General features: G+C 38.7%; 1 protein-coding gene across 5 annotated transcripts in view; it reads left to right on the top strand.

Moving 5' to 3' along the window:
- Positions 1-20478, top strand: part of DCLK2 (doublecortin like kinase 2) — a 96055-nt gene that overhangs the window by 36971 nt on the left and 38606 nt on the right. For 3 of the 5 annotated variants that reach the window (XR_001412921.1, XM_014950012.1, XM_014950014.1), the window contains exons 3-5: positions 15942-16044; positions 18722-18823; positions 20240-20290. Coding sequence is in view for 3 of the 5 variants with exons in the window: in XM_014950012.1 (XP_014805498.1) it covers positions 15942-16044; positions 18722-18823; positions 20240-20290 (256 nt within the window). In the remaining 2 variants the exon portion in view is untranslated. The remainder of the gene's footprint in view (positions 1-15941; positions 16045-18721; positions 18824-20239; positions 20291-20478) is intronic. The other 2 variants (XR_001412922.1, XM_014950013.1) reach the window with 1 other exon arrangement.

Raw genomic sequence — 20478 nt, 5'->3', positions numbered from 1 at the left:
AGGTGGGGGTTGGTCTCTTCTCCCAAGGGAATCATGAGAGGAGCAGAGGAAATGGTCTGAAGTTGGAGCAGGGGAGGGTTAGATGAGATCTTGGGAAGAATGTCTTTCCTGAGAGGGTGGTCAGGCCCTGGAAGGGCCTGCCCAGGGAGGTGGTGGAGTCACCATCCCTGGAGGGATTTCAGAAAGGTGTAGACGTGGCTCTTCAGGGCATGCTCTGGTGCCCGAGATTGTTGGGTTGTGTCTGTCTGTGGGTGGATGTGGGGTGGTTTTGGTTTTGGTTTCTGTTTTGTTGTTTGGTTTTTTTTTTCTTTTTTTTTTTATTTTGTGATTGGACTCCATGATCTCAAAGGTCCCTTCCAACCATGAATATTTTGTGATTTTCTGATACCCAGGATTTATCTGCATGAGATGGAGTCCATATTAGCGGTCAAGTTTAGAACTTGCATGCAATTGCAGATACTATCATCTCCAACCTCAACGTTATTTATATTTTATTACAGAATAAATTAAAAAACCTATTGTAAATATGCTTTTCAGCTCTTTATGCCACAATCTTACCTATGCTCAGTCATAGTAAGGACAGTGCTTTGTTCTTTAGGAAGAGGAGGAGTGGGGAATTTGAAAGTTTTTTCTATTTTGCAAATTAATCCTGATAAGGGTAATGAAAAAAAAAAACCTGTAATCCAAGGATTCCCACACTATTTGCATAGATATTTCCATTCGCTGCAAAAATAGGTACATTTTTCAGCCAGACTGAGCATCTTGATAGCATTCTTTTTAAGTTGGAATGAGGAGCATTGAGCAAAGGCATCAGCGCTGTAACTCAGATTCAGCCAGACTGACCTGGACCTTGATTAATTCCACGTGTTGGGAGTTGTGCTGGGAACATTATGAGAGATGCCAAAGGGGTGCTGCAGCTACAGTAGCTTCCAATTCCGTGCAGAATGACATGGCAATTCACTTGTTGGGGTTGCATTTGCTATTTTTAGCTGACCCAGACTAGCTTAGGATCAGGAACACAGGGAGCATCCTCTATGTCATTAGAGGTGACCTCCATGCCACGAGCTGTATGTGTTACAGCTGGGAAGGCTCATCTGTTCCCAGTTTTGTTGTCAACTGTAACTGAGTTTATATTTTTATCTGTTTTTGCAAGTTAAGTAATGTTTTTTAAAAATCCTCTTTCATCAAAGTTGAAAACGGGTATGATAAATATATACAAATGCTGAAGAAAACTAATTAAATGAGGAAAAAAACCCCACGGAAGCAGTATTACACAGTGGCACTAGCAGGCACAAACCTAGCTCATAACTGCTCTTGCTGATAAGTGATTAATGAGAAAATAGTGATGATATCTCCTTCTATAACTCTGGTTCCAGTTCCATAGCCTGGTCTCAGTTTTATATTGATGCAGACTGGGTTTTGCCTGTTGTTTGTGTGTTTATTTAACCAGAAGTAGGTGATGAGTGATTTCCAGACAGGCTGGCTTTGTATACAATACAATTAGGAATGTGAGGGGATTCTACTGCTGCATTTACTCCCTTTCTGGGTGTGAAAAAAATGTGATCGATGCAGTGAAAATAATGAAGTCTGATATGTGAAGTCTTAAGCATTGTGAAGACAAAGTATGATGAAATGCTCCACGATCTGGTGATTTTAAAAAACCAAAAGCACCAACAACTTGAAATTAACAGATGTATCCCAATTCACATTTCTCATTGTATTTAAATGGCTTTTTGTGTAGTGTAGTAATGCTTCTAATTAGTATAGAGGAAAAAGAGTTATTTGAAAAAACAGCCCCCAGGTAAGATAAAGTATTGAGTTGAACTCTGACTTTATTATGGGAAAAACACAAACCTGGGAGGCTGGGGCTTGCCAACAATTAGCTTCAGTAAAGTTTTGGAAAAAAAGAGGCTCAGCCAAATCACTGAAAAGATTATATAAATTTTGCATTGGGCCTTCCCAATTAGGTTTATGTAATTCTGAAGTCACATTTATGTAATTCTGAAGTCAGAAGAGGTTTGTATTACGGGAGTTAAATACGTTTTTTTTTTGCTGTTCAGTGAGCGGTGGGTGTTTGGAGAAAAGTACTGATCTAATTATTGCCAAATGAAAGTGGAAGAACGAGCGGTGGGTGTTTGGAGAAAAGTACTGATCCAATTCTTGCCAACTGAAAGTGGAAGAACATGAAAAATTCTTTAAAAGGGCCAACATTGTTTACTGAGGGCAGCAGAGCCTTCAGGGACTGGCCTTCAGTTCTGAATTTCACTGTGGTTGATGTTCTGATTTGAAGATTGCCTTTGCTCCATTTTACACCTATCTTACAGAAGGAAGCCTAGGATATATTTTTAAAGTTTCTTCAAAAATAAATAAATAAATAAATAATTCAGTGTTTTGGAATTGGTCTTCAATAACTAACTATGATGCATTGTTCCAGCTCTCTGAAAAATTATTTCTAGATACCAGTAATGAATTCTGAACTAATAACTCAAAACAGGCTGATCTTTCTTGTGCATTTCAAATGCCCCATCATATAATTGTTACAGATAGGTCCACAAAATGAGATAATGTTACCAGATGCTTCCGATGTTCAGCAGTGTCTCTGATGTGCTGGCTCAGCAGAAACAGTCATCCAGAATGATTCAGAGGTTTTTTTAATATTGAGTAGTTTATTGCTGAATTGTGGCCCTATATGCATCTTTTTCGCTTTCCAATTTACTCACACTTTACTTAAAAAAACAAAACCCAACAGACAAAGTCAGCCTTTAACTCCAAAAAGGAGTTAAATTGTCTGCCTAACTAAGCAAAGTCGAGTTCCAAGCTGCTAATAGCAGTATAGCAACAAAAGTGCAATCCAGTGTGATTTCTAAAGTGGGATATCTAAAACACTCCACCTAAGCCCTGCTGCAGGTGCCACAAAAGTCAAGTGGCTGGGAAATGGAGCTTAGCACTTCTTTTCTGTGCCATCCTATGGTCTGGAGAATTTTGGGTAGCGGGGGGGGGGCTTTGTTCTGTGGTTCTTGGGGGGTGTGTTCGTGTTTATTTAGGTTTTTTTTCCTGAAACTTGTGGATGTTTGAAGAAAGACCTAACATTTTCAAACATGAAGAAACATGCGTGTGATTTTGTCGGGGTTTCTTTTAAGTAGAAACTGATGGAGAGACACCTTTTTTTATTATGGCAGGACTTCTGGTATAATAATATTGGTACATCTGTTCTTTGGTCAGTGCCTAAAAATGTTACTTTTCCACTGTCTTTGTTATCCATTTGATGTCTGAACATGAAATCAAAGATGTTTTTACATCTTCCGATGTGTTTTACATCTGTTTATGTGCTTAGTAAAGCAATTCAGAAGCAGCAGGAGCTTAGCACTTCTTTTCTGTGCCATCCTATGGTCTGGAGAATTTTGGGTAGCAGGGGGGGGCTTTGTTCTGTGCTTCTTGGGGGGTGTGTTCGTGTTTATTTAGGTTTTTTTTCCTGAAACTTGTGGATGTTTGAAGAAAGACCTAACATTTTCAAACATGAAGAAACATGCGTGTGATTTTGTTGGGGTTTCTTTTAAGTAGAAACTGATGGAGAGACACCTTTTTTTATTATGGCAGGACTTCTGGTATAATAATATTGGTACATCTGTTCTTTGGTCAGTGCCTAAAAATGTTACTTTTCCACTGTCTTTGTTATCCATTTGATGTCTGAACATGAAATCAAAGATGTTTTTACATCTTCCGATGTGTTTTACATCTGTTTATGTGCTTAGTAAAGCAATTCAGAAGCAGCAGCAACGGGCTTAGAAATAATGTTGGTCGAAGTGAGGAGCTAAGGGAAATGCACTGGATCTCTGACAGCCAGTTGAATAGTACAGTTTCTGTTTCCTGTATTACTGTGATTTTTCTCACCTTTCTGAGCATCTAATCTTTTGATTAATCAGATATAATCCTCATTGGTTCTACTTGATGGCCCTAGCCCTGCATAACTTTTCCAGATGTTGCATACAATTCAACAGACCTCAGTAGCTCACGATGGGCAAAACAGAGTAAGCACAGAAGCTAATTTGCTGAGCCCCAAATACCTTTATATTATGTTTATATTATACCTTATACTTTTACCTTTATACTTTTATATATTTATATTATACCTTATCTCTACACTGAATTTCTGTTACTTCATCTCTGAGACATTCTTGCTTGAAATGGTGAATACAGGGCATCCATAAGCTTAATTTTGTTTCTGTTATTTCCAGTGTGCAATTAAGTGAGGAGGATACTTGCAAGAGTCTTTCAATGCCTTTGAAAGGTCTGAGTGCTGTTTTGAATGCATGGCAAGCAATTAGCATTGCAAAACCTGGAAGCTGGTATTATAAAAATAGAACTGCAAGGTTAGTTGGAAGTGCAGTTGTTGCACTGAAACAGATAGAATGCAGATTAAATGAAATAAGGGTTAAAAATGTTGAATGACCAATATTTAAAATACATGTAAAAAACATCCTTTTAGTCTGTAAGGAGCTCAGTGGATTTAAAGCAAGACTTCCTGTTATGTGAAGCGGTATATATGGAGGAGGCAAAACTGAATTTATAGGGTACCTAAACTTTCCCCCTTCCTATTGCAGTGCTGTGAGAAACAGCTTTGGATAAGTACAAGATTGAAACCCTGGCACAGGAACTCAGACAGCAATAGATTTTTATATCTCTGCATAACAACGTTAAATTGCAGTGAGTCATGCATTTCAACTAGTATTTTGAATCTCAGAGTTACATAATTGGATTTTCTCTTTAATAGAATTTGAACAGAAACCTGGCTTTAGCAGCTACTTACACAAACAGTCAAGCTGTAGGAAAACCATAGAATCACAGAATGGTTTGGGTTGGAAGGGACCACTAAAGGTCATCTGGTCCAACCCTCCTGCAATGAGCAGGGACATCTTCAACTACACCAGGCTGCTCAGAGCCCTGTTCAGCTTGACCTTGAATGTTTCCTGGGATGGGGCATCTACAACCTCTATGGGCAACCTGGTCCAGTGTAAAACTAAAATTTCCATTTAAAGATTCATGAAAATTTATTTGTACCCTTTGTCAAAGGACTTTTCCAGATTTTTATCTCTTTTTTTTTATTCTCTCTGCACTGGCCACAAACATTGAGTTTTAATTTCTTATTTGTCTATGGAAAAATATCTCTAGTTAAAAGAACTGCTGCTTCTGTAACCTCTCCAGGAAATAGTGTTTGCCCATAAACCGTGGAAACTTTGGATTTGTAGATGATCGCTGCACGCCACAGCAACTCTTCTGATCTAAACAATCTGAGAAATGAAAGCACATTGAATATTTGGCCATCTGATTTCATTTTTTGAAGTCTTCCATAGTATGTGAATGTCATGTTGGTCAAGTAGGGTGATTAGCGAAGGGCACTGATTTCTGTAATAGTGCAGAAGGGTTAGTTTTATGGGGAAAAAATGGTATAGCACATTTAAACTGAGTTGTGGAACAGGGTGTCATTGAATCCATAAGATTTTCCTGAATCGGATGAGCTGGCTATCTGTCCTTTTATGTACACTCCTTCTTTTAATGTTGTTTCATAATACAAGTAGCTTTTATTTTTAGACTAGCTCCAGCGGTAAGATGGAAGGTTAGCTGTGTGAAGTCAGGTGCTATTTTTGGTTCTGTATTAGGCTTCCCAGTTATGCCACTTAAGGAAAAAAAATCTGTGGCGCTGGCTTTTGAGCTGCTGTGATTTAATGCACTTATGGGCAAAGATATCATCCGTGTAACTGAAAATATTTTTTTTTTCCTCTTCAAACAAACTGTGTTATGATCGTATCACGAGCTGTATTTGTTAGTTATCTGTTTCTAATTTCCAGTTATTCTGCGTTTAGTAAGGCTGTTGTTTCTTAGTGTAAGTCTTGAAATTGAGAAGCATAACATTAAATTTAGCTGTTTACTATACTGAAATGTTTGACTCTTGTTGAAGGAGTGGATAATACTGCAGAAAGGATTGCTCTAGGGTGTTTTGTGTTACAGATGGACAGGGAAGTTGTACAGTGTGATTCAAAATGATTCAAAAATTTCCGGAATTCTAGTCATTTTCAACTGTAATTATCTGATATCTAAATAGCTGCACATCATCAGTGCAGTACTTGAAATGTGAGTCTGCAGAAAGAGATCAATCTGCCCTTTGGAAAAACTGGTGTGTAAACCTTGCCAGAAAGGTTTATGGCACTGGAAGGCTTTAAGAAATAGGTATGTGTAGGAACTCTCTTTAACTTGGGCATATTTCTACAGCTTATTTTTCTTCCTGTCATTTCCCTTGCAGTGAGAAAGATCTATTTGAATCACACCCAAATGCCATCTTCCGTTTGCGCGTATATTCGTCTTCCGAATGAAACTCGGAGATGTTAAAAAAAATACATGCAAAAATCTGTTTCAAATCGAAATGAAGCTGAAATGTGATCCCTGCTCAATTCTGTCGTCTGTTCCCAATAGCTTCTGTCTGCAAGAGAGAGCTGTGGTGACCTGAGCAGTCTGTTTATGCAGCCTTTCTGCATTGTCATACTGTATTAGGCGTCTCCTGGGCGCCCTGCCAGCCTTTTTTCTGTTTACAAGGCAGCAGGCAAAGATTTAACATTTCTGTTTTCTTTCTAACTCTTTTAGATTCCCTGCGGGACAAAAGGGTTTGTCTCCTCCTTTTTCACTGCTGTTCCTCCTCATGGAGTCTCAGTGAAAGGAGGTTCATTTTCTAATGATGACTGTAATCATGTGTCGCAGCCAGTGATTAAATAGTCATTTAGGAAGCTGGCATAGAAGAATTATTCTCATTATGATCTTTGTTTCAATATTCTTTTTTCTTTTTCCCTAAATAGGTTAACAAGCTCCCTTTATCCAAAGCACATAAATTCAATATTTACAAATTTTTAAAAGCAGAAAACTTAGTTTTTCTCGCATTGTTTACTGAATTTAATAAACACAAAGGAAAAGGGTGCCAGATGCCAAACCTCAAATGGGAAATTAGACAATGCCTTGTGAAAGTTCTGACCTAGAAATCAGATTTATTATGTAGCTTTATTTTAGTGTCCAGCAGAGCTGAGGAGGCCCTCAGCCCTCTCACAGGCTGTGGTTGTGGGTGGCTTTGTGAATGTGAATAATTCCATTGACTGCAGTGGAACTGCCCTCAAGCCTGAAGCTAACTAACCACATGGGTTAAAAAGGGGTTTTGTAGAGTGAGACCAAAAAACAGGTGAACTACTTACAGAGAAAAAGAACCATGGATGTGTTTTCACAGGACAGATCAACTGAGACTGGTGGAAAGGTCTTAGAGCCTCTGGGTAACTTGCAAAGGAAAAAGCCCCCCCACTTTTAAAAAGTTTATTTAGTCAAGAAATTTAGGAGATTAATATAAAGAAAAAATTTTAAAATCTGAAGGAAATTTGCTCTTCAAGATGCACAGTCCTATAACAGAAGATCAGGTAACGAATTTTTAAATTTTGTAACACAGTCGATACTTTTGCATTCTTTCTGCATGATCTGATCTCTGTTACTGTATTTCACGTTTTAGTTGCAGACAATATAATTTTTCATTGGAGCCTCCGAAATCAGGAGGTATTTGACCTAATTCCAATTATTTTTAGAGAACAAAGGAGATTTTTTTATTTTTTTTTTTTTGTCCCGGTCTACTAATGACCTTACGGAAGGTGGCTGGTGGGGATGTTACTATGATGTGTTGCAAAGTCCTCGTAGCTACAGCCAGCAGGAAGGTTGTCTGGAGTCTATTGAGCTCGTGGTTGTATGTCCTCAAGCTTTGTACTATGATGTGTTGCAAAGTCCTCGTAGCTACAGGAGTAGGAAGGGTGTGTGGAGTCTATCAAGCTCATGTTTATATGTCCTCAAGCTTTAGGACTCCCCAGCCTACCCTGTAGCTGTTTCAGAGAGACGTGCCCAGTCTTGGTAGCATTTGAGCTCTTTCAAGCATTGCATCAGAGTGTAGTAGCTTGCATATCCCTTCTTCTGGTGTTTAGAGATTCTGTAGCAGAGCTGTCACAGACAACGTAAGCTGTTGATGAACACAAGTTTTTGGAAGTGTCAAGTGCTGCTTCTTGTCTATACCAGCAGGAATCTTGTCGCTTGACCTGTTTTTCCAGTTTACTACATAGCTGGTATAGCAATGTTTTCTGTTGCTGTTCCTGTGTACGGTGTTGGCTTCCATACTTCCCTGGCTCCTTGAACAGTTTCTTTTTTCCTGCTTCCAAATCACTTACCCTAGTTGCTTTGGACACTTTGTCATTTCTACCAAATGAATGGGTTGTTAATTGAAAAAAGAATACTGCTAATTACGGTATTTATTTTTTTTTTTAAAGGGCAGGGGCACATTGGTTTGACTTTTCTCTGTATTTTTACTTCCTGAGGATATTCCAGCTACCCATCTGGCTATTCTCTTGCTGTTTACTGAAGACATGTCAGGAAATGTGACTCAGTATAACCAGGCAAATAGCTGCATTAAACTAGTACTGAGGCTCTTCTGTGCCAGCCTTGGCTTCAATCATGAAGGATATTGATGGCTTAGTAAGTAGTTAAGAATATTGGTTAAACACAGGCACCTCCTTTCCCTTGCTGAGGTTTCTCTGTGAAAGTGCAGAGACCAAGGGGAAGTGGCAAGGTAAGAAAATCTGTGTTAAAATCACAGTACTCAGTGGGAATGGGTGGGAATGCCCTTTTCCCCTTCCTTTTTGAGTTCCTGAGCCTGCCCAGAGGAAACTCTTCCTTTTGAAAGTTACGTCTGCTCCTGTTGGTGATGAAACTGAAATAGAAAATGGACAACTGACCTGTTCCTGCAGGAGTGCTTCCCTTGCATTTTACACTTGAGGACGCCTACAAACCCTTGAACTCTTGAGTCTGACAGCTTCAAAAACACTGCAAGAATTTTAATGAGGCTGTTTGTGTGGCAGTGAAGAGGAAGGGGCAGGGCTAACTTTATTTGAAAAGGGGAAACAAAAATGATGATTAAAAATACGACCTGACTGGCAAAATAGACAAATATTTGACTTTTGCTTACTCAGGAATAAAGGTTGATGCAGGGGGCAAAGGGCAAAACTGTCAGAAGGGTATACTTTGAGTCTGTCCCCGTCAAAGAGGAGTAGTGTTTCCCAGCAGAAATGTGAGGACCTCTCACACTGGAGGCAGTAGCAGGGAGGTTGGATCTAAGTTTGTCATGCTGACATTTAACAAATTACTCACATTCTTTTTTAGCAATTCATGGGAAAAAGCTCACTGCGTTTCTTCACAAATTTTAACCTCAACGCCTGTCACTACTGCTGAGCTGAAAACACATACACAAATCCAGCTGTTACTGTGCATGCCAGTTTTCCAAGTTTTCTTTTGTCTGGTATGTTATGTGCTTCCTTTTTAAAATATTTACACCATATCCTGTTTTCTTGAAGTCAGAAGAATATGTTTCTTCCATTGTTAAAAACAAATACGAATAATCTTGAGTCTCTTTTCTAGTTTTGATGGTTCAGTTCCATTTTCAGCTGATGCAGAGAATTTGTCACCCAGAGAAGCTTTCCCCAGACACAGGGTGTGCCTCTTCAGACTCAAAATGTACTGTCCTTTTGCTGCTTACTTAAATTGAATCAGCTGTACTAAATTAAGCCAAACTATTTGTCTTTACAGCTCTTGCTTCTACGTTTAGAATGAAGCATATTTGTAGAGCTGGAATAAATACAGTTTATCCAGTGAGCTCCTGGCTGGAGGGTGGTGTTATATGTTATATACAGAATTCTTTTTAGTGCTATTAGAGAGGAATTAAATTCTTTAGTAATTTTTGGTTTATCCAGTGAGCTCCTGGCTGGAGGGTGTTGTTATATCTTATATACAGAATTCTTTTTAGTGCTAAAGATTGGAGAGGAATTGAATTCTTTAGTAATTTTTTGGGTGTTCATAAAACCTCCATGATGTTAGTCTCTCAAATTATTTAGTTCGTTTTGGTTTTTTTTTTTTCCTGTGGAGGTTGGAGGACAAATATCCTGTGGATAAAGGTTTCTACCATTCCATTTTTTTTGATTGTAGCTTCATCATAAAGGACAATATACTACATAGCCATTGTGGATAAAGGTTTCTACCATTCCATTTTTTTAATTATAGCTTCATCATAAAGGACAATACAACTCTCTCTGTAAAAGATTGATCATTATTCATGTTTCTTCTGGTGGGAGTGTATTGTCTGCTTGTTAGATCAGAGGTGGGAGTAGGGGCTGGTGTAAATGAGATTTCCAGGTCTGTGTGGTGGTAATGGGGAAGGGTTTTCTGTATCAGTTTCAATTTTTTATGTTCTACTCCAGTAGCTGCATCTGACTGAAGAAGTATTTCTTTGGAAAAAGCAAACTTCTTTGGTTGTAAATATTTGTCAGAAATATAAGCCTGTTTTAAAAGGTGAGTATGATGGGTGTATGTGACATTAAAACACTGCACTAGTAGACAGCAGGGGATCAGGAAATTAATTGTTCAAATAGATGTGTTTCTTCTTTCCCTTCCCATTCAATACCCAGCTTTCACATTTTGACTTGCATTTTTGCCCATTCCTGTGAGTTTTGCTTCATTATTTTTTCTGCTTGTAAACATTCTTATGCGTTCAGCTCTGTGATTTTTGAAGTCCTTTTACCATTAATGGCCTTGCAAACTACTGTTAGTTACGCACTTCTGTAACACACTGAGTATTCAGTAGTAGGTACCTCTGTTAGAAATAGCTTTGTGTTTTTCAAAAATTTTCATCCGTTCAGTGTTGTGAGATTTCCTAAACTGGGTGGGGGGAACTACTGTTAGTTACGCACTTCTGTAACACATTGAGTATTCAGTAGTAGGTACCTCTGTTAGAAATGTCTTCATGTTTTTCAAAAATTTTTTTCCATTCAGTGTTCTGAGGTTTCCTAAACTGGGGGGGGAGTTTTATGAGAAAAGACTGCTTTTTCTTTTTGTAATTCAAGAAGTAATTGAAGTTTTGAATCGTTGGATCGTTGAGCCTCTTGCATACTTGTTTGGGTTTCTTGCAGTTGAAGCCCATGACAATTATATTCTCCTGGTGCTGCCACTTGCATTGCATTGTCCTCTCATCTTTGGTCTAAGGGTGAGCACAGCATTTTCGAGCCCCTCAGGAAGCAGTGATGCCCAGAGTCATTTGCAGGTAGGGTCAGAAAGCTGTGGTGAGAATGCAGGTAAATGGTTTCTGTCGAAACAGGCAGAAAATAATACTGTGAGTGACCCTACTGAGAAAAATATAGCTGAAAGTCAACATTACATTTTCTATTCTGAGACTTTTTTGCACATTTTTGCTTTTCCTTATTCCCTTGTATTCCTGCTTGTAATTGTAAGCCATTAGAAATAATTTTAAAGGCCTGAGTACAAGTTCTCTCTAAATATGTACTACTCTGCTGTGCATAGTGACATATTTTAAACAAAAGAAGTGCAACGAGACAACCTGATAGCAGTCTGAGTTGTCAGAGGAGCACGAATAAGTCAATTTTTGTCCTAAATATGGAGAAAGCAATGGAGTTACCAGCAGAACATAGGCAATGTTTTGTTAGGAAAAGGTGTTGTATTTAGACATAAATAGGGTTTAACACATTTCAACATGTTAATTGAATACATCCAGAGTTAACAAGATAACATTTTTCTAAAGTGTTCCTAAAGCAGTTTTTCAAAATATATTTCACTTTCCTAAAACATGTTAATTGAATACATCCAGAGTTAACAAGATAACATTTTTCTAAAGTGTTTCTAAAGCAGTTTTTCAAAATATATTTCAATTTCCTAAGTGGGGAAAAAGGGAAAAAAAAAAAAAAAAAGAATTCAAGGAAGTATGAAACTCCTTTGGTGTAAACCTTTGTAGTGTTGGTTATAGTGAAAAACCCTAAAAAACATTCTTGTGCAGATCCGTATATGCCTTCCATTAAAAAAAAAAATCAGATTTAAAATAGAATATATTTTTTTCTCATGTGGACAAACAAATCATGTTCATCTTGTTCTTTTAAAAGAGCATTATCTGTGGTAATTAAAGCCACAGACAGGAGAGAGACGTTCTGATTGAGCTGTACTGCAAGGCTACCAGAGACAAGTGTGCATTTGAAGTACTTGTACAGAGTTTTTGTGGATGTAAACTAGGAAGTGGCCAGATTTGAATCTCAAAAATGCCCAAATGTCTGTAATTTTTAAAAAGCTCTCAACGCTGTTGAAAATCAGATCTCATTTTGGTGCTCAACCTCTTCAAGGTGTCTAAAGCTTTTCACGCCTAGAAGCTCAGAGCATCATGACTAGCAAGAGAGTTGTTACTTGAGTGAATATTTGACATATTCATACATATTTGACATATTTGAACATATTTGACTATTTTTGCCACGGTACACTTATAGGCAGCTTTGATAATTCCATCTTCCTTTGAAAAGCATTTTTTTAAAATTTTTTTTTTAAGAAGGACTGAACCATTCTTGTAGCACCAAGTGCAGCAAAACGAATGGGTGAGACAGGCTATAGATGCTTAGTGGAAGGAGAAGCAGCATTTTTCATACACTAGCTTGACCCACCAAATTTTGCTCCCTAAATTACTGGAATGACCTACATGCCATTCATATGCACAAGATCTACTGCTAATGAAACTCTTAAATAACTCAGTAAGTTCAAACATTTTTGTTTGTTTGTTTTTAAATTTCTAAACTTCATCCTGCTCAAAGCTATAAAAGATTCCTATGTGATCAAAGTATAGGTATTTTTTGGAGTGGAGTTGTGGATTTGCAAGTTAGACCACAGTGGACCTACAGCATTGAAAATCCCATGCAATTTATTCATTTCAGCTTTCCCTTAATAACCTTTTGCAAAGGTTATTAAGGGCAAAAAACTGTTATCATTAATTGGAGTATATACATCAATTTTAATTCTGTAGGAAATGAAGACTGTTTGTTTTAGCATCTGTTTGAACCTTGGGAGGTGCTTCTTTGACTTTATTATGATAAAGGCCTAGGAAAATAACCATTAGATTGTACTTCTAGGAAAACAGAAGATTTCCATGAGCTTGGTTTTAAAAGTACTTCCCTCACTTTGTATGGGTATTTGGGATTAGTAAGTTCTAGAAGAGCTCTATTCCTCAGTGAATACACTTTTTGAATATTTTTTTTCTAGAATAGGCCAAGAGGAAATGGGCACAAACTTGACTAGAAGAAGTTCCACTTCAACATGAGGAGGAACTTCTTTGCTGTGAGGGTGGCAGAGCCCTGGGTGGTGGTGGAGTCTCCTTCTCTGGAGACATTCCAAACCCACCTGGACACGTTCCTGTGCAACCTGCTCTGGGTGGCCCTGCTTTGGCAGGGGGTTGGACTGGATGATCTCCAGAGGTCCCTTCCGACCCTGTGTGATTCTGTGATTCTATGTGTAGCCAGTCAGGACTATTTGTAGGGAGGAGGAGGGCTTCCAGTATTCCCTGTGGAAATATAGCAAGCATCTATGTAAATCTTTCTCATATTTGCATTTTCTGCCTTCCAGTTATAAGTGTGGTTTAATATCTTTTACAGTAAGCTGAAATCCCCCTTGGTCTGTGACTGGCAGGTGGAAGTCACACAGGTCAGGTACACGGTGTGTGAGCAGATGGAGGTGCCTTTGCTCCATCTCCAGCAGTTGATCTGATAGCATTCGTGATTATTGCTGTGTGTTCTTGCCTGGGGAAACTGTATATACATGAATATGTGGGAAAGCACATTAATACCTTTCTTAAAGTTTTCCGTCCCCTTCACAGAAGGTGAACCCCAGGATGCCATGTGGCCACAAGGGCACATTGTTGGCTCATGGGCATCCTATTGTCCACCAGGACTCCCAGGTCTTTCTCCTCAGAGCTGCTCTCCAGCAGGTCACCCCCAACCTGTCCTGGTGCAGGGGGTTATTCCTCCCCAGGTGCAGCACCCTACACTTGCCCTTTTTGAATTTCATCAGGTTCCTCTCTGCCCAGCTCTCCAGCCTGTCCAGGTCTTGCTGTGTGGCATCCCTTCCCTACAGCATGTCAACCACCCCTCCCAGTTTCGTATCATCAGCAAACTTGCTGAGGGGACATTCCATCCCCTCATCCAGGTCATTGATGAATATATTGACGAGGACTGGACCCGGTACTGACCCCTGGGGGACTCCACTTGTTATGGACCTCCAACTAGATTCTGTGGCCCTAATCACAACCCTCTGAGCTCTGTCTTTCAGACGGTTTTCAATCGGCAACAAAGATGATGGAGAGATTGGAGCATCTCTCTGATGAGGAAAGGCTGAGAGAGCTGGACTCTTTAGCCTGAAGAAAAGGCTGAGGGGGGACCTTATTCATGCTTCTAAGTATCTAAAGGGTGGATTGAGGGAGGATGGAGCCGGACTCTTTTCAGTGGTTCCCAGGGACAGGACGAGGGGCAACGGGCACAAGCTGGACCATGGGAAGTTCCACTCCAATCTGAGGAAGAACTTCTTTGGGGTGAGGGTGGCAGAGCCCTGGCAGAGGCTGCCCAGGGAGGGTGTGGAGTCCCCTTCTCTGGAGATCTTCAAGCCCCACCTGGATGCTCCTGAGTGATGTGCTCTGGGCAACCCTGCTTTGGCAGGGGAGTTGGACCAGATGATCTCTAGAAGGTCCCTTCCAACTCCGACAGTGCCATGATTCTGTGCAAGGGCACTGGGGGCATGAGGAGAGCGGTGATGGGCAGGCAGAGCTTGTGGAAATGGCACCTGGGTTTTGGGGGGCTTTTGGTGTGAACTTGTGCCCTTCAGAACATCTCTGCCCATATCCAGCAGTGCGGCTGGGATAGCTGTTTGGAAAGCTTTCTCATCACTTCTCCTGTAGCAGTGGGTTTCGGTTGGTTGTTGGATTCCTGAAATCTGTGGAAATGATAATGAGTCCTGTTAGTAGAGACGATTATTAAGTAAAGAGGAATAAATCCCATGCTAGTAAAATTTTGGTAAAATTTTACCAAGTGGTTCTAACTTCCTTAGCTTCAACGTAGCTTTTATTCCCAGATCTCATTTGGGTGTGCAATGTTAAAAGAATAGAGAAACAATTATATAGTAACAATAAGTTTCCTTTTAAAAAAATAGCTTGCTACCTGCAAACTTGGTTTCCTTTCAAGGGAGTTAGAATGAGTTCAGTGGGATTTCTTGCCCTGGCGTTGTTGGTTTTAATTGTTTTTAAAGCAGAAACTTGCTTCCTCACAAGCTGACTTTCATTGACTTTCAAGGAGTGAGGTTTTTTCAAGGTCTTTGGTTTTGTGTTTTTAAAGGATGTGTAAAACATTTTTCTTTCTGATATCCCTATCCTTCTTGAAAGGCATTGTAACATGATTACTGAGACAATTAAGAACAGAGCTGGAAAAGGTTTGGAAGGGACTCTATTTTTATTTTTTTTTCCAATAGGGAATTCCTTTTAATAAAAGAATTTTATTTTTTTTTAACAGGACATTGAAATATGGAAATCAAATGCCTCTGAGCTTAAAAAAATAAATTTGTAGATGCAAGGATTTTAACTTGACAGATCTTTCTCATAAACAATTAATGTAAGAGTATAGGAAGCTTTGATATTTGATAAGTGTTCACAGCTGATCTTGTCAAAGTCAACTTGACAGATCTTTCTCATAAACAATTAACGTAAGAGTACAGGAAGCTTTGATATTTGTCAAAGTTATCAGCATGCCTGTGTAGTTAGAGGCAAAAATACAGGTGTTAAATGTAAGAGAAGGTGTTTTTTGATGTGAAGGGCAGTCATTTTACATCCTTGGCCCTGAGGTTTCCTGCATTGCTGGGAGAGATGGAGGACTTGAGTGCTTCTGTCATTATAAAGGAACATTATGGCATCACTCTGAAAAGGAAAACACAAACTTACTGATTGTTGCTGACTAACTGAAAGATTTATTATTTGGAAGCACTGCATTTGTTTATTTTGCTTTGCATATTTTGCTGTCAAGGTGACGTGCCTGCAGGACTTCTTTGGAGATGATGACGTCTTCATTGCATGTGGGCCTGAGAAATACCGCTATGCTCAGGATGACTTCGTCTTGGATCACAGTGGTAAGACTGCACATCCTAAATTCACTGAAACAGTCAACTTCATTGAGAACTTCACTGTTCCATCTTCAAGAGTTGTGTGATTTTAGGATAATATACATGGGAATATATTTTCCTATGGATTAAAAAGCTTTTTCCAAATTATCATCTGGATTCTGTAAGTCTGTTAAAACGCACTAACAAACCTGATCTATTTTCTTGGAAAACAGTCCCTGTCCCTAAAGTTACATGGAAAACAGCACTGACTTTTGAAAGGTTCAGTTATGGATCTAATGGATCTAAAATTCAATGAAATTCAGTTAACATGCTCTAGCTCTAGGCAATCCTGCTTCAGCAGGGGAGTTGGACTAGATGATCTCTATGGTCCCTTCCAACTCTAAAAATTCAGGGAAATTCAGTGAAAATCCGTTAAAAATGTTCACTTTTGACATCTGTGACTATAAGATGATCTTCATATAGTTGTCTTCATGAGACTTTTGACAAATCACATATGTAACCATGCTCATTTCAGGCCGTGAATTGTCCTGCTAGACAATTCACACATTCCAGTCTATAGGCTAAGTCTTGAGCCTGTTTATATTTGGAGGTTGTAGGGTGTGTTGGGTGAGACAAGGAGGTGAGACAAACTGGGACTTTGTGCCCATGTTGTCCTCTATTGACAGATCATGATTTTAACTTGTTTACGGAAGTTGTTTTTCTGTAAAGAGAAAATTTATAATTTAAATTCAAGGAAAAAACTCTCTCCTCTGCCAGGAAGTTTTAGAATTGGCTTGGAATATCAAATCGTATACATCTTGGTTTTTTCCTGTGAGACAAGGAGGTGAGACAAACTGGGACTCTCTATTGAGAGATTATGAATTTAACTTGTTTATGGAAGTTGGTTTTTTGTAAAGAGAAAATTTATAATTTAAGTTCAACCTCAGCCAGGAAGTTTTAGAATTGGCTTGGAATATCAAATCGTATACATCTTGGTTTTTTCCTCCATTTTCATAGAATCACAGAATGGTTTGGGTTGGAAGGGACCACTAAAGGTCATCTAGTCCAACACTCCTGCAATGAGCAGGGACATTTTCAACTAGATCAGGTTGTTCAGAGCCCTGTCCAACCTGACCTGGAATGTTTCCTGGGATGGGGCATCTACAACATCTGTGGGCAACCTGGTCCAGTGTTTCACCACCTTCATCATAAAAAATTTCTTCCTTATACCTAGTCCAAATCTACACTTTTTTTAGTTTAAAACGATTATCCCTTGTCCTATTGCTAGAGGTCCACTAGACATGTTTTTTTTGTCTATATTGGTTTGGCTTTAGAATCACCTCGATTTTCTTTTACGACAAAATTAATCTGTGTTAAAGAAAGCTTGCCCTGGCAAGAATCATCATCTTTGAGGAGAGCTTCAGGTTGTGAATGAAGGGAGCAGGGGATGGATGGGATGTTTGCCTTGCTCTCAAGTAACTGAAAGCAAAAGCACCTGCTGTTTTTCTAATTTCTACAAATGCCATAATTCCATTACGAAATCTTCAGTGACATCAAGAAGTATAGGTCTATATCTAACCACTGGTCTGTACGTTTGGATGGATGGAGGATTCAGCTGGCTCCCATCCTGTTGTTATTGCTAGCATGCTGCTTTTCCAGAACTGCTTGATTATGTTGATTCAGCTAGTGTGGAGGTGGTTTTTTAACGTAGTTTTAGACTACCTAAGATAACGATTTTATTCTTACGGAGGAATGGAAGAGCATCATTGTGTTAACTCACACTGCAGATCCCAGTCTGGGCAAAATCATAATTTCCCATGGAGATTTAAGGCTGTAAATTTGATTTTCCCAGTACTCCATGCATAGACTAATTGGGCTCATTTCCTTTCTGAGAACACAGCTATGGAGGGCTTTTATCTCCCTTCGTCTCTTCAGGTCCTTGCTTCCTCTAATAACTCTGGAGGTCTTAATGGAGAAAAGCAGTTTAGTACAGAGGGGAACATGACTTGACAGTACATACTAGTTTTGGTGGTGTTGTGGCTTTGTAATGATGGCATTTGCATTGTAGTGATGAACAACAGGGACAAAATCAAGAAGGAAAATTATATGATTCCATTGGGAGGGATTTGCAGTGGATGCTAACTGTAGGAATTAAAATGTTTCAAAAATCTCAATGCATGTCTACCTATTGATTCCTTTCCCATTTAGATGGTCCTTTATTTAATGATATATAGCTGATGGTAAACGTCAGTAATCTATTGTCTCAGCCCTTTGGAGACAATAGACATTTTTCACTTCTTGAAAATTGGTCACAACATCAGGTTCTGGCAAAAGAAGGTAAAAGGGGCTTGCTGTGCAGTTGCCCTATACAAAGCTGCTGTTAGAGTGTGTGAAGGATTTACTGAATTATCAGAAGAACCTTGACTTCTTTACTCTTTCAGTTGTGCGTAGTTGAGTTATGGTAATAATTGAATACATGAAAAAATGTTACATGTAGAATGTTACGTACAGCATCCGAGTAGCTCAAATATATGTTTGTAGGCTAAAGTTCTGAGATGCTCTTATAAATTTGCTTCACTCAGTTGGGCAAGCAGGTTTAGGAAATACTGATTTTTGTTTTCTGGATGATAAACAGCAACAGTGGTGTTTGGAGGAAGCCTCTACGTTGAACTGTTGTCAAAACTCTTATCTGCTTGCTTTGTAGAATGCCGTGTTATGAAGTCCTCTTATTCCCGATCCTCTGGCATGAGGTACACTGCATCCAAAAGTCCAGGGCCTTCACGGCGAAGCAAATCACCTGCCTCAGGTACTACTTCTAGGGAAGAGCTGAACCCAAGAAATACCTGAAAGTTAGAGTTTGTTTAATGAGTAAAAAAAATTGTTGGCTCTGTCTGATATACAAGTGCCAGGCTTTGTTTCCTGAGGGAAAACGTGGTTTTTTCAGTTTGTCTCATGGATTTAATACTAATTAATAATAACATTTGCATTTATTTTTGAATCCTGAGAAGCGTGGGGTTTATTTTTTAATTAACAGGCCCAAAAAGTTTCAGTTTATGAACACTGGAATAATTTGTGGTAATTGTACACTTGGGATATGTTTTCAGCATGACATTTTATTTTCTTGAAGACTATTAACTACAGGATAGCTATGTGGTTAAAATCATGTTCGTTGAACTAGGGTATACCCTGAAGTGTTTATTTTCTTGAAGACTATTAACTACAGGATAGTTATGTGGTTAAATTCACATTCACTGAACTAGAGTATACCCTGAAGTGTTTGAATTTGAAAGGTATCTCTTATGTAAGACAAATGTCGTTGGTAATACTGTATTTTGCTGTTTCAAGTAATTTTAGGAGATGTTCTGGAATGTTATTGCCCATTAACAGAGAAATATTCTTTTTCTTCTTCTTGTGCTTCCTGTAATTTCAAAGAAAGGTTCACATTGTGTTTTTGCCAGTAGTTTGGCTGAACACCATATGTTCCAACCATTGAATCTTTTATGCAAATTAATAGAAGGGAGAAACTTGGGGTTTTTCCTTTTTTTTACCTCTGCGTTTAATTTCTAAATGCGGTAAAACTAGATTATTTTATTTCCCTCAGACCTAGAGAAGGAGCCAATGGTTTGAAATCAAACCATTGAATATCTAAATACATATGCTCTGTTTTGAATGTAACTAGACATGTAGGCTCCTGTGCTTGTATTCAAAATTGCAACATGTTCCATAATCTTATTTCTGTATCAATATTTGTTTTGCTTAATTGATGCTGGTTAAAGTAATTTTATGCCTTTGGGTCAGGATAAATAGGATCACCTATTTATAAAGGTTGAATATTTAACTGAAATGCTTCAAAGAATGATTGTGGTAACAACAAAGAAAAATGTAGCATGAAGGGCAAGTTTCACAACTGATCTACATTTCATGCAATCCTGTTATCTCCAGTGAGATAGCACGAGAAACCTATCAACAGTGAATTTTATGCAAAGTATTCAGAAATCAGTGCTGCCGTTACCTTACTTATTTCTAATTGGACACCCATTTGGTTAGGTTAGTTTACAAAATTTGTCCTACGTGTCTGGTATTTATCCTTCTATTTAATTGCCATTTTTTCTCATGTAGTCTTGACTTATCTTTACCCTTCTTCCTTTCATGCATGTTCAGAGCTGTTTAATAACTTCTTTCCTTACTGTCTTTTTCCTTTGTGTCAAATATATGAGTACAGTAAAGAGGGGTGGCCACTACTCCAGTGCTTATTCTTCAGCAAAATCCCCAGGTGAGCCATTATTATTATGGCTGTATATCCCTAGTGTGTCTCCTCCCTCTCCATTTACCTGTATTCTTTTTTGCTGTATTTGTGAATATTTTCAAGCTTGGTACAGACGTTTTGAGTTCAGTGAACCAGAGACGAAATGGATGTGCGTTTTTTGTTGAAGTAGATTGTTTGAGTGAAATAGCATAAAT

Source organism: Calidris pugnax, unplaced genomic scaffold, assembly GCF_001431845.1.
Source record: "Calidris pugnax isolate Ruff unplaced genomic scaffold, ASM143184v1 scaffold42, whole genome shotgun sequence".
NCBI classification, from domain to species: Eukaryota; Metazoa; Chordata; class Aves; order Charadriiformes; family Scolopacidae; genus Calidris; species Calidris pugnax.
Note: the sequence above shows the minus strand (reverse complement) of the source record. Positions and strands in the feature narration are given on the sequence as shown.